Source organism: Anolis carolinensis, chromosome 1 (assembly GCF_035594765.1).
Source record: "Anolis carolinensis isolate JA03-04 chromosome 1, rAnoCar3.1.pri, whole genome shotgun sequence".
NCBI classification, from domain to species: Eukaryota; Metazoa; Chordata; class Lepidosauria; order Squamata; family Dactyloidae; genus Anolis; species Anolis carolinensis.
In genome coordinates, this window is record NC_085841.1 from 265204547 (window position 1) to 265219710 (window position 15164).

At 37.2% G+C, this 15164-nt stretch overlaps 1 protein-coding gene across 1 annotated transcript in view; it reads left to right on the forward strand.

The window, feature by feature from the left end:
* LOC107982821 (mucin-5AC) overlaps positions 1-15164 on the forward strand; it is an 80491-nt gene that overhangs the window by 23706 nt on the left and 41621 nt on the right. The window contains exons 17-29 of the mRNA XM_062966247.1: positions 338-590; positions 1304-1356; positions 2004-2104; positions 3484-3635; positions 6059-6197; positions 6303-6416; positions 8479-8661; positions 9310-9549; positions 10894-11050; positions 11626-11754; positions 12683-12827; positions 13907-13950; positions 14040-14231. Coding sequence (XP_062822317.1) covers positions 338-590; positions 1304-1356; positions 2004-2104; positions 3484-3635; positions 6059-6197; positions 6303-6416; positions 8479-8661; positions 9310-9549; positions 10894-11050; positions 11626-11754; positions 12683-12827; positions 13907-13950; positions 14040-14231 — 1902 coding nt within the window. The remainder of the gene's footprint in view (positions 1-337; positions 591-1303; positions 1357-2003; positions 2105-3483; positions 3636-6058; positions 6198-6302; positions 6417-8478; positions 8662-9309; positions 9550-10893; positions 11051-11625; positions 11755-12682; positions 12828-13906; positions 13951-14039; positions 14232-15164) is intronic.

A 15164-nucleotide genomic window follows, 5' to 3' on the forward strand; every position in this document is an offset into this window, starting at 1 on the left:
TTTGTAGTCTATTGAGGTACTTTAGAGTCCTTTGCTGTAGTTCTTGGCAGTGTATTTGAGCTCTCTAGCAGAGAATTCTAAGGCCCACACCAAATTATAAATTCTAAAATTCTTTAGGACAGACTCACAACTGTTGAACACACATCAAACTGAAATCACTGTGTAGTGCCAATAAAACATTTACCTCAATCATTTGTTGCATTATTAGTTTGCTCTTTTAAGGGATTGTTCTTATTTTTTGCCTATCACTTACCTTGGGTGTCAAATCTGATGGCTAAAATATAAGAGATATGTGTGTGAAATAATAAATAATTCCCCTTTGTCTTCCTCCTTCAAGCCAAATACATGACATGCCCCCAGTCCCTGAATTACAGCTATGACATCAGTTCCTGCCAGCCTACCTGCCGATCACTGAGTGAACCTGACATCACCTGCAATGTCAAATTTGTCCCTGTTGATGGATGTACATGTCAAAGTGGCACTTACTTGGATAGTTCTGGAAAATGCGTGCCTGCTCAAAATTGCCCCTGTTATTACAAAGGAAATCCTGTACTCTCTGGTGAAGTTCTCCATGATCTCGGTGCTGTATGGTAAGAGGAATCACATTGCAGTCTCAACTTTATTATTCATATATATAATAAATTAGTTTAGGATGTGAAATACAGATAGTTTCAATATACATCATACCTGGACTTTTAAAATAATTTGAGACTAATGTAATGAAAATGTGGAGAGCCAATTCTGTAGAGAATTATTGGAAACCTGGGGGCCCTGTTCCAACAGAGCTGAAGCAGCCACAGAGTTTGCAAAAGAGCAGAGTTCACCCTAGAGAAATCTTCAGATGCTCTTCAAAGGGACCAGAACAGACATAAACTGATGGTCTCAAACGGGTTTGGTAAGCTTAGGCTTGCCATTAGGCAATGTTTCCTTTTTAGAGGATCACAGACAGAAAGTAACTCCCATATTGAGAAGGCACTTCAAGAGAGAGATAAGCACATTTGCTATGTTACACACTCTTGCTGCATTTAAAAAGAATAAAAACCCTTGGATAAAATGATCACACATCCTAGAAATGTATAGACTAAAATGCTTATAAATCATTCATATATTTGGAATACAGGTTAGCAACTACTTTGCTTGTTGTATTGATGTATTGGTGGTGATAGTGATGGTGGTATTAGATTGTAAAATTGCAGCTTCAAACTCAACGTTTCAAATTACTGTACAAGAACAATATTATTATTATCCACATTGTGTTTTCCTTTTTTAAAAAACAAACATAATATTATTTTCTTCCATACAGCACTTGTAGTAAAGGAAAGCTGAACTGCATTGGTGGTGGAGGAGATAAGCCAAGTAAGGAATATAAATACACGTAAAATCTATTTAGCTATTTGATTTGATTTTTGTGGAAATCAGTTAAAACCATGCAAAAAAATCAGTTCTCTGCAAAGAATAAAGAAAAAATGTTGGGTTAAAATCCAGTACAATGGACCCTTGGTATCAGCTGGGGTTTGGTTCCAGTATACTCTGTGAATACCAAAATCCATGGATGCTCAAGTCCCATTATATACAATGGGTGCTCTTTATATAAAATAGCAAAATCAAAGATTACTCCTTGGAGATATATACGTATATATAATCTGTTGATGGCTGAATCAGCAGTTACCGAATCTATGGCTGTGGAGGGCTGACTGTATTCATTTACTTAAATTCCAACTTTACTTTGCATAGGACTGAACTATTGTTTAAATGTGTTGACTAACAGACTGTTATTGTAGAGGTGAGTACAAAAAGGCAAAAAACCCGAGAGTGCAAGCATTGCATTTGTGTTAGAAACCCATATTCATTGCAAGTTACATATTGGTATCACAGTGTACATTGAAGACGATTAATGATAGTCCAGAAACACAGTAGACTTCTGTTCAGAGTTAGCTCCATTTCTTTTGCCCATTGTATCCATGCCTGAATTTTCATCTCTTTTCTCTCTCTCTCCCTGCTAGTATGTGTTGCTCCCATGGTATACTTTGACTGCAAAAACACCACTGCAGGCACCACTGGAGCTGAATGTCAGAAAAGTTGTCAGACACTTGATATGCACTGTGTAAGTATGCAGGACCTGAACTTGTATAGTGTGTACAGACCTGTGCAGCAGGTCTGCAAGCCTTTCATCAAAACTCATCAGATAGTCTTTTGGATCCCTTCTCTAACAGCCCTGCCTCTTCTCACAATATAGAGGATCCTGTGTGATTAATGGTCATTTTGATTCATGGACCAGCCATGTAGATTTCTGTATACATACTCCCCGCCCACCCCTCTACCCCTTGAACAGAAAGAAACCCTCTTACATTACACAATTATAACTCTGTTCTTCCATATGAAATGCCTTAGAGTCCTGGGACCTATAGTTTTGTGTTGTATTAAGAATTTTCTGTCAGGGAACTTTAATGTCTCACCAAACTTTATACTTCAGGATTCCATAGGATGCAGCCTTGGCAATTAAATTGGAGACATAGTACTATAATTTGAGATATGAAATGGATCTTGAATTTCCTAGGTTTAACCTAGAACTGCTGTATTAAGTACAGTACAATGTCCTGTGTCCACAAGACAAGTATCAATTATTTCATTTATCTACATCTTACAAAGTAATCCTCTTTATGCATTACTCTATAGCAGAGGTTCTGAAACTTTTTCAGTTGCAGAGCTCTTTTTGAGGAAAAAGTTTCTTGTGGAGCCCAAAGAAATGTCTATATATTATATTATATTATATCATATCATGCAGGAAAAGCACAATCAAAGCACCCCCAACAGATGGTCACCCAGCCTTAAAATACATCACACAGTCCTAGACACTTGGGAAGTGTTCGACTTGTGATTTTGTGATACGAAATCCAGCATATCTATCTTGTTTGCTGTGTAATAATAATAATAATAATAATAATAATAATAATAGCAGAAGCCCCAGGGGCCATCCAGTTCAACTCCCTTCTTCAATGCAATCAAAGCACCCCCTGAGTCGTGGAAGGGAAATAGGATTTTGGTAGCAAGGAAGAAGAGGGAAAAGGCCTTTTGGGGTTGAGGAAGGCAGGTAAAGGGGTGGAGCAGAAAAGAAGAGGGAAAGCTTGGAAGGGAAGTGGGGAAGGGAGGAGGGGGAGATAACTGTGGAGCCCTTCAGTATGCTTGCAGAGCCCTAATGACTCCATGGAACACACTTAGAGAACCCCTGCTCTACAGCTTTCCTGGACCTGAAGTCCTTCATTTCAGTAGAGTTCACTATTATCTGCTATTTTGTATGAAGTATCTCTGCAAATACAGAGGTTATACATTGTCTAACATATCCAGTCCCTCACGCTATTGGATTCACATTACCCTCAATCATCTGAGCAAACTGATTTTAGCTAGACAAATAAGAGCAAATCTTATGGTTTTGAGTATCATTCTCTTTCCTCTGAATCTGTGCTTTCTTCTTGGGTCTTACAGTATAGCACACAATGTGTCTCTGGCTGCATGTGCCCCAGTGGGTTAGTATCAGATGGTAAAGGTGGCTGTATTCCTATGGAGGAGTGCCCATGTGTCCACAATGATGTCACTTATAAACCCGGAGAAAAGATCAAAGTCGACTGTAACACCTGGTAAATATTCACTCACAAATGCCTAGCCTTCTGTGAGCATCTCCTAATACTTAGATGTCCTATATTCCAAAAAGAAAAAAGATCAGGTTAAACAACAGATTGAAAGATGGATGTGGGGCCATCCCCACCTCATTCTTTCATGTTGATTTGTTCTTTCCCTCCAATATGCAATAATGACAGTAATAGAAAATTTCACCCTGCTGACCGGATATGGTACAGCTGACTTGTGAAGGTTTAAAATAATGGTTTTAATGTGAGGATAACTGATTTATGTATGTTTGTGGTTTATTTTATGTTCCAGCATTGAATGTTTGCTGTATATATGTTGTGCTCCGCCCTGAGTCCCCTTTGGGGTGAGAAGGGCGGAATATAAATGTTTTAAATAATATATACTTTAAAAGCTTTCTGTACTCATTTATAAACAAGCACTACAGTATATTTATAATTTTATAATTTTTATGTAAATTGCCCTGAGTCCCTTTGGGGAGATGGAGGTGGGGTACAAAAATAAAGTAGTAGTAGTAGTTGTTGTAGTTGTTATTTATTAATAGATCTATTTATTGATAAATCTATTTCAAATAAAATGTCCAGGGTGATGCACAGAAAATCACTGTGCATCACCTTTGCAGTGTTCTATGTATTTTAAAATTGTAAATGGTTTTTAATATGGTACTTCCAATGGTTAATCCTATAACAATGTTTGCGTTAGATTTTAGTTCACACATTGTTATGGTTTTATTGCTAGATGCTTTGAGTTTCCTTTGGCCGAGAAAAAACAGAGTATAAATAAATATTATTATTATTATTATTATTATTATTATTATTATTAATAATAATAATAATAATAATAACAACAACAACAACAGTTATCATCACCATCCCTATCAAATAGTGTTATAAAATACAATAAATAAGCACCCATATTATTCTTTAGGAATAGCACAATATTTAAGAGGGAGAATGTTCTTTGAAAGTTTTGGACCCCAGCTACACTATCATATAATGCAGTTTGAAATGGACTTGATCTGGTACTGAAAAAGGGTGCTCAGGCACCAGGAGGCCTCTCAGAGCATTCCTTTGAGAAGGTTCATCTCCTAGTTGTAATCCACTGCACTTCAATGGGGCACCTGGAAAAGACCTTGACATAATGGACTAGTTATGCAGCTGACACAATTGAAGAGCATGCTTTGATGGCAGAACTCACTTTCTTATTATCCAACAGTTAATCTTCTAAATCCATGGATTCTATGTCCATGGATTCAACCATCCACTGCTTGAAAAAAAATTACAACTCCCAGAGCTTTAAAACTCCCTATTTTGCCATTTTATTACATCAATTGTATACAACTGAACTTGAGCACCCACAGATTTTGATATTCTCCGGAAGGTTGCGGGGGGGGGGGGGGGGATGTTTTTGTCCTGCAACCAAATTCCAGTGGATACCAAGGGATCATTGAACATTGTAATGCATGGATACTCATGGAAAATGTTATTTGTCCAGTAATGTCTATAACAATTTTTGGATCTAAAATTACCATAAATAATAATGTTCATATCATTAGAAATCAGTGCCTTATCATTTCAGAACAAATCAAGGAAAAGTTATGAAAAAAACCTTTGACTTTTCTACAATATAGGATTTTGGATTTCTACTACACTTGAATAACCACAGTTTATATTATTTGTGATAGAAACAACATACTATACAGTAAAGTCTCACTTATCCAAGCTCCACTTAGCCAAGGTTCTGCATTATCCAACACAGTTTGCTTTTAGTAGTCAATGTTTTTGCAGTCAATTTTTCAATAAATTGCAAAATTTTGGTGCTAAATTCATAAATACAGTAATTATTACATAACGTTATCGTGTACTGAACTGCTTTTTCTATCAATTTGTTGTAAAGCATGATGTTTTGGTGTTTAATTTGTAAAATCATAACATAATTTGATGTTTAATAGGCTTTTCCTTAATCCTTTCTTATTATCCAATATTTTCACTTATCCAATGTTCTGCTGGCCCGTTTATGTTGGATAAGTGAGACTCTACTGTAGTTAATTAATTTGAATACCTGTTTTTACCAAGTTATGAAAAATAATGCTATATCTGGATGTTTTTTATACTAATAACTCCCAGATCTATTGTTGAAGGCTTTCATGGCCGGAATCACTGAAGTATTGTGTGGTTTCTGGGCTGTATGGCCATGTCCTAGTAGCATTTTCACCTGAAGTTTTGCCTACATCTGTGGCTGGCATCTTCATACCATTTCCCTCTTCTTCATATATTATCTATGATTAATCCAAGATATAATCAATTTAACCATGTTTCACAGGGATACAACATTCCATATTAAACGAATATATAACAGTTTATATTTGTGCAAACAGAGGAGTCACTTTTAAATGCGATCTTTTCTCTTTGTTCAGTGTATGTAAGGACAGAATGTGGAAGTGCACAAAGAATAAATGCTTAGCTACCTGTACTGTTTATGGAGATGGGCATTATATCACTTTTGACGGCAAGAGTTACATTTTCAATGGGAAGTGTGAATACACCTTTGTCAAGGTATGGTGAAACTGGCTTGGCTTTCCTATTCATCAAATGGCCTTTAGCCACTACAGAAAGAAACAAACTGTTCAATTTTGTCTTCCCCACATCTGCCCTTCTCAGGATCACTGTGGACAGAATAACTCCAGCAAGGAAACTTTCCAAGTCATCATCGAAACCATTCCCTGTGGCACAACTGGAACCACTTGCTCAAACTCTATTAAAATATTTTTAGGGGTAAGTAGCTTCCCTAGATTGCTAATGCAAGACTATCAAGGATTAGTTTTTGCAAAGTGACATTATTTCATCTTTGCATTATATTCCAAAGAACAGCTTACCAAACAAACAACTCTGAATAGGCAACTTAAGTGTGAAATGCACCTTGCAAATTTTGCAAAGGGTTCAAAAATCCATGCAACTTGTGTAGTGTACTCATGGTTCTCAAATAAGAGCCCTTCAACTCGTTCTTGTGAAAAGTGAGAAAAATATTGTACCTCACAGGCATAAGGTGAGCAAGAATCACTTGCCTGTTTTTGGAGGCGGCAGCCAGAGTATGTCACTTCAACCACAGACCCCAATGGCTCCCATCACACCCCAGAGAACTACTTCTGAGATGGCTCTGTGGCTGAACTGCTGCCATCACTGAAAAAATGGCAGCGGGGGCAACGGCAGGCTCCTCGTCTTTCCATTAGAAAAGTTGGGTCAAACCACCAAAAACAGGCTCCCCTTCCTCATGTGATGAGGTGAGGGGGAAACTACGACGGAGCCGGGGGCAGGTCGACAGGTCCCCACACCCCCTGCATGGGGACTGCCAGGACGGTGTGAGACAGCAGCGCATGTGACAAGGTCCTTATTCCCACATCATTGCCATCTATACACAGGGTCCAGTCAAGAAAATAAAGCAAGTTTAATCTTATCTATAAAACTTATGAAGTAGGTTTGCTTACAAATACTAAAAATTTCATAGTATCTCATGATTATTTATTTATCTATTTATTTATTTCTATCCCACTTTTCTCCCGTGGGTGGGATGCATCTCAACAGAATGTGCTCTTCAGACATGAAAGTGAGAGACAAAGAGGCAGGCTACAAAATGCAAGGCAAATCAATTCAGGCCAGCTGACGTGGGAAGACAAAGTGTGTGGCTAAGACCAATATGAATACATGCTATGTCCAAATAGTTTGTAGATTAACAACTATGGAGTACTAGCATATTAAGATTGCTACTTCTACCACCTTTGTTTCAAGTCGCTTTTGAAAAGAAAACAATGGAGAAAGTTCAGTCTGCAAGCCACACGAAGCCTTTAAAACCATTTTTGCACCCTTCAAACCACCCCCTCCCCCCAAAAAATCTAAAAGAGGAATTCCTGCCATTGAACATTGCCTAGATAGGGCTTCCAGTGTACACCCCCATCCTCTTCTTCTCCATTCCCAAAACAAATAAAACTGGTCCAAAACCTTCAGGACTGGTTTTCAGAAGAAAATATGATGATGCAATTTCCCAGAGAGACTGAAAATGCCCCATTCAACATTTGTCCACTCTTGCAAATAAACAAGGAAAATCTGGGAAACCAGGAGGCATCTCAATAGGAGCTTGTATTATGTTCATCAATGAGATATAATGCACAAAGATAGAAAAATCAAAAGCAGTTTCTTGGGTATGGCCAACTTGCCCTTTACTTACTAGCTCTGATCTTGAATTTGAAGTTATAGTCTGCAAACTAGTTTGAGCAGGGATGAATTTTCCTATGGACTTACCCTTTCTAACATACTGTTGAGAGAAAAGTAGGATAATGTTTTTCTGCCTTCATTAAACACATACTACCAAGCAACATACTTCCAAGTTCTCCATATTATCCCTGTGAGTGTGTGTGTGTGTGTGTATGTATGTATGTATGTATGTATGTGTGTGTGTGTGTGTGTGTGTGTGTGTGTTCTGACAATGATGTAAAGGCAGAGAAGAAGCCAAGCTCATTTTTGGCCAGAAACTGCATCTACAAGTCAAAAGGATCATTTTATTACAATGTTTTACCATAGAAAAAATCCTATTGTTTAAATGTAGATATCTTAGCAATCACAGACTGGATTATGTTCATTGACAAAGTCTGTCATGAATTGCTGATATGTTAAGCGTTCCTTAGAGAGAAACATTTCAAGGGTTTGGTCAAAACAGATTAACTAATAAAATGGGCAATTACACAACAGAAACCCTTTTTGTTCCTTCACTGTTGTTTTAAAACCCAGCATACTTCAATTTTGAAAATTGTGATTGGTTTCCATTATTTATTTTCTTTGCTAGACTGTTGAACTGATACTCAGTGAGGAGCACCATGAATTGATACAAAGGGGTGAAGAAAATCTGCCACTGCCATACAGAATTCGCTATATGGGCATCTACTTGGTTATTGAAACCTACAATGGACTGATCATCTTATGGGACAAAAAAACAACAATTTTTATCAAACTAACTGCTGATTTCAAGGTGAGACACCCTCTACAACAGGGACTGGCGAAACCAGGTCTATAGGGATCATGTCTGTCTACCCCAACCTGGCAATGTTTTTGTTTTATTTTTCTCTCCTTTCTTCCTTTCTTTCTTTCTTTCTTCCTTTTTTTTTTGAGACCTGTTACTTTTTTCTTCATAATGGCCATTCTCCAGCTAGAGGCAGTTATTGTTGCTCCCCCCCCCCCCCCCCACCGTGGTTTAGACTTCTGGTTTGAAGAAGACCTCTCCCTGGTTTAAACAAAGTCTCACCTGCAATTAATACCATTAGAGTAGACATAGCACCTATATGGTGCAGAGGATATTCGAGAAAAGAAGACAAAACATATATAATTATATTGGAGACATAACTGTGGGAGATTCAGCCATGTAAGGTGGGTGAAATATAAGTTCAGCCACAGATTTCAGGTATTTGCTTATGCCTACTTTACACGTCAGGTATATCTTGCTCAATGTTGTATATTATTTTATTTTATTTTACATCCTGATTTTAAAGTAATTAGGTTTTAAGTGCATTTATTTTATTGAAAATTACAGTTGTGTAAATGGGTTTAGGATCACAGATGGTTTAAAGGTTCCATGGATGTTTTCTATAATGACTATGATTTTATTTCCTCCTCTGTACAGGGTCAAGTCTGTGGTTTATGTGGGAATTATGATGGCAGTGGAATTAATGATTTTACAACTCGAAGTCAATCTGTAGTAGGCAATGTGTTGGAATTTGGAAACAGTTGGAAGGTATCCCCCACATGTCCTGATGCTAAGTGCACAAAGGATCCCTGTGCCAAGAACCCCTACAGGAAGTCCTGGTCCCAGAAGCAATGCAGCATCATCAACAGCAAAACCTTTGCTACCTGCCATTCTCACGTATGTCACATTTCCTGGGTAGAATATTTCTGAAGATCAGAATTTATTCAGGTTTCCATAAGCATTTTTAAGCCTGTATAGTTTCAGACCTATAAAGTGTATATTATGTAGTGATTTGATTGTTTTTTAAATCCTTCATTGATTTTAACCAGGGCCTTAGTGGAGCTCTGATGGTGCAGTGGGTTAAATCCTTGTTCTGGTAGGACTGCTGACCTGTTGGTTGGGTTGCTGACCTGAAGGTTGTCAGTTCGAATCCAGGGAGAGTGCGGATGAGCTCCCTCTGTCAGCTCCAGCTCCCCATGTGGGACATGAGAGAAGCCTCCCACAAGGGTGGTAAAACATCAAAACATCCAGGTGTCCCCTGGGCAACGTCCTTGCAGATGGCTAATTCTCTCACACTAGAAGCGACTTGCACTTTCTCAAGTTGCTCCTGACATGAAAAAACAAAACAAAACCAGGGCCGTTAAAAAGTGCTTTTTTGGACTATAGCTCTCAGAATCCTCTAGCATGCGTAATTATGCATTCTGAGAAATAACCCTTTCAAGTTCTAATTCCAGCACAATCATTATTAAGGCAAGTAGCTTTCAAGCTGATATCAAACCTGACATTTATCCTGCTTTAGTAACTACCTTATATTGTGGATTCTACAGTTCAACAGGGATTTCCCTGAACAAACAAGACTACCTTTTTTTTAAAAAAAGGCACTTTCCCCAGAACTGTAGCCAGAGGACATCTTCTGTGAATCTGATAATTTCAGTTTATCCTATACAGTCAATTCTGTTTTCATTTTCTCCACCATGTAATAATGTGTTTAAATGTCCTGAAATGTATAAATTATTTTGCATAGTAGTCCAGATTCCAGAAAAAATTTGCAGAACCAAACTAGGGAGAAATATTATTTTTCTCTCTTGTTTGTTTTAACTACAAGCAGATGGACACACAAACCTTAACCCAGTATTTCAAAATAGGTTGCATTATACTCAAAGGCCTGATCTTATTATTAGCTCCAGCTAGAACAGGCCATTGAGTTACTGAACCTATTTACTAACTCATCATTCAAAAGATGATTCAACGGGTTTATTATAGTTGGGAGTAATAGCATTCCAGCCAAAAATAGAAATCTTGCACCAAATCATTTTAAAAGTGTGTAAAAAAAACAACTTTCTACAAAACAGCTGCCTTCTCATCTACCTTCTCATCTACCCGTTTGAATTAAGTAATTTTATAGCCAACTTCTCATGTCTTATATGTTTATCCTTTATACATGAATTTAGAATGTTACTAGGTAAATGTGCTTCAGAAATATCAACAAGGCATATAGCAGTCCCTTTAATTTTTTAATAGGTTGATCCAACTAAATATTATGAAGCTTGTGTGACTGACTCCTGTGCTTGTGACAGCGGAGGAGATTGTGAATGTTTCTGTACCGCAGTAGCTGCCTATGCTCAAGCATGTAGTGATTTTGGAATATGTGTCACATGGAGGTCACCGTCCATCTGTCGTGAGTAGTTCTACCATACTTCAGTGGTTAATAAAAATGGAGGGACAGAAAATGAAAGAAGAGCTTCAAGATAATCTGTACCCCATTGGATATAAGATATAAAGACTTTTTTGATACATTGCTTTACGGTGAATGGCACATTGAAAAAATCTGGAATTTTACATGGCTGTGAATGTGCATCATGAACCAGCAAGTATGCAATTTATGATTCCAAATGCAAAGAAAATATTTCCCACCACAATTATTGGAAATATCTCTCTCCTATTTGAATCAATATCATATACAGTGTTGCCTTGAACAAAATGTCGGTGGGTGAGAGCCATATCAGGTGACACCATCAGATCAGATCAAAACGACTGTCTACAAAAAATGGTAGAAGCAATAAATTGTAAACTGTTATAAATTATTTTAAATTAATTTTTTTGTATACACTGCTCTGGGAGCTTGTAATCTAGGTTGGGATGCAAATACTATTTCTGTTGACTTTTTTGTTTCTTTATTGTTTATTTAAATATGAGCAGTCATCCACACAGGAAACTTTGGTTCTTTATCATTTCTCCTCCTGTTTCTTTTAGCACTGTTCTGTGACTACTACAATGCTGAAGGCGAATGTGATTGGCACTACAAGCCTTGTGGCGCCCCATGCATGAAGACTTGTAGAAATCCAAGTGGGAGATGCCTTCATCATTTACCAGGCTTGGAAGGTAAGGTAGCAACTACCGTATTGCACTGATAGTGTCACTGACTGCACAATATGCAAGAGATTTAAGGTGCACACACGTACACAGATTAATAGATATACTTTCTATATCACTCCTTTTCAGTGGTTTCTCAAAGAGAAAGTGGTTTCTCTTTTCCTCAAACTGGTGTTAACTAAGGGAAACATCTTTCCCTCTTCAGCTTGATGGCTAGTAGCATCTTTGGGCACTGGAAACAGGATTTCTGTTGTCAGCTCTCAAAATAGGAAAATGGGATCCATGGACTGCATGTGACTCTCAAACTCCATTTCCATGGCCTTTGATGTCTCCCTTGTGACCGCCCCTCATGCCCTTTCCTCCACCCTCAGGTTCCAATTCCTCCTTTTTAGTTTTGTAGATTTTGGAGCAATTTTTAAGTTATACCTGTCCAGATGCCTCAAATATGGATTAGATTGTTCACCCTCTCGGGCTGCAGTTCATAAAAGCAAAATAATGCTAAGCTCAGCTGAAAATGACAAATAGACGTGATGCGACATTACTTATAATGTATTCCTCTGTGGCCCTTGGAGGACTGACCCTCAATGCAGTTTCCCACCCCAGTTTAAAAACAAAGATACAATCAAGGCAATTTGAATTATGTCTAAAGAACATTAGGAACAGAAAAAGATAGAAAGACAGATCCTTAGAAGAGGTTAGCATCCATGCCATTAAGTGCTGGAAAATAAATAGTACTTTTTACATGGCACCTATAGGTTAGCTGCTAGAAATGGAAAGGGAGATACAGAAATGGCATCTCAACATAAGATGGCCTATTCCTGATAGCTAGACACCAAAGTTTGAAAAGATTACCTTTTAAGACAACAGCTACCAGAATCCCCATGGCTGTACTCTGTATCTTACTTCTCTCTTCCAATTAACTTTTCTTTTCTCTTAGGTTGTTATCCACACTGTCCTCCTGAGAAGCCTTATTTCAGTGAGGATGAGATGAGATGTGTTAGTGTTTGTGGCTGCTATGATGGTCAGGGTGACTATTACCCACCAGGAACAATCTTTGACTCAAGGAAGACGTGTCAGACATGGTACATATATATAGCCTTGGCAATATTTGAAGCAAATAATTTTACCAGCGCTTGGCAATCAAATGTTCCCAATTATTTTATTTCAAGATTTCCTAATTTTCCTGATACCAAAATGACCTTTCATGTGTATTATCAGATGCTCACCATAATGTGAAGGCGTATTCAAGTTGCTGAAAATTCCAGCTTGAATTTGGTTTTGCATATGCAGGAAACCCTGGACATTAAAAACATGGAAAATGTTAAATTATTCTCATTTACATTTCTGTATCACAACCATCAATGAAATCATGGACAATAAGAATGTCACTCTTTTGTTGTTGTGTCTCTTCAAGTCCTTCTGCTTTATGGCAACCATAAGGCAAACCTATCACAGGCATTTCTTGACAACATTTGTTCAGAATGTGTTTTCCACCTCTTAGGCTGAGAGAGTGATTGCACAAGGTCACCCAGTAGCTTCCATGGTTGAGGTTGGATTCACACACTGGTAATACAATGGTATTACAGCAGAGCAGGAACACACAGTCACAATGTTCAATAAAACAAAAAAAGAGAAAATCCTAAATTCAGCATCTGCTGAGCTCAGCAATCATTAAAAATGATTTTTAAAAGGCTGACTGAACCATGATAGCCCTTTGATTTGTTAGCTAGGGAGTGCATTAATATCAATACTGTATAGATACTGGGTGAGAAAATAGTTCAAATGTGATTGTTATGCACTATCTTTCCTTGCTTTTTATATTTCTATAACTGTCTATACTTATATGTCGGAAAATAAAATATTTGAGAAACATTTTAAATGATTTTTTTAAAAACAAATTGCTTTCAGCTATGTGTAGTATTAAAGGGAAGATGTACAAGCCCTAAAGTTGGTAATAGGGGTGGTACAAGAGCATCAGCTCTCGTCTGTGAAATTTGGATATTATGTTCTGTAATAATTACAAATCAACTTGACATATTCTTTATATCACATACTATTTTAGATCAAAATTTACATTTGGATAGAAATAAGAAAATAAACATGTGAAATTTATGTGAAGTCATAAAAATTCATTCTTAAATTTTGCTATTTTTTCTTACAGTCAATGCACCAATAAAGGCATAGAGTGTACCTATGATCCTAAAGGTACAGTATACAGATTTATGACAACCACTTTAAGAACTATTTCCTATAACTTTTCCTAATCACAAGTTTCTTATTCTTCCCAATTTCAGCATGTTACTGCTATTACGAAGGAAAGACTTATATCTACAGGGATGTCATCTACAACACCACAGATGGCTTGGGCTGGTGCATGATTGCAACCTGTGACATCAATGGAACCATAAATAGAGAAGTGTACAAATGTGCAGGAACGATCCCAACAACACCATTTACATTTACCACTGTTTCGGCAACAACATCAAGTGAAACAGGTATACCATCTTGGCCTGAAGTTCAGTACATGGGAGTAAGTGCCAGTTAATACAAGCACAGTATTTCTTCAAATAACGTTTGAGCAGGATTGAACACATGTAATTCAAACAAATTCTCTGACTTAGTAGCACAACATTTTTCTAAATAATGTAATAAATGATCAGGTGAGTGGAAAAGACCTACTTGGAATCTTTCTGAATAGGTAGCCAAGAATTACATCTATCAACTGAAAATCAATGCTAGTAGCAAAGCAGAGCAGAACTAGTCTCCCAGAGATAATCAAAAGAACAATGGGGGAGGGGGGGGGGGCAGGAGACTTCCAAGTGAATAGTATAGTGGATTAATTTGGGCTTTTACTTGGAATTTTAAAAACACTGTCTATATACTTATCTGGTTTTGTCCATATGCTTTCGCACCCTTGACAGCTCCTTTCAAATTTCCATTAAAATCCAGAATAAAGGAACCACCTCTCTGTTATGAAAACTGATAGATATTTCAAATACAATATCTGAAAAACAAGGAAAACTTATTACTTTATTTTCACCTCTTCAAAGCAAAAAATGAACACAAATAATAATGCCATGCATAATTAATTCCCTTCCTTCGAGCACGGCTTGAAGATGGGCATTTTCCAAAATAATACAGCAATTGTTAAAATTCTTAGTTTTTTTCATTCTAATGAATAGTGAATTTCACTCACTCCCGAATTTGGAGGGATAATTTTTTTTGTGAACTTATGGGTTCATGTTTTTTTGGTTAGTTATAATTTTGTTATTTAACTGTTAATGCAATTTTAGGTTCTATGTTATAATTGCCAGTAGTTGTTTGATGCTGATTTGCTTTGGGATTGGGTGGGTTGTTAATGTATTCATGTTTATGCTTGGCTTGAGGCACTGAATGTTTGTCTCTGTGTTTTTTGTTTG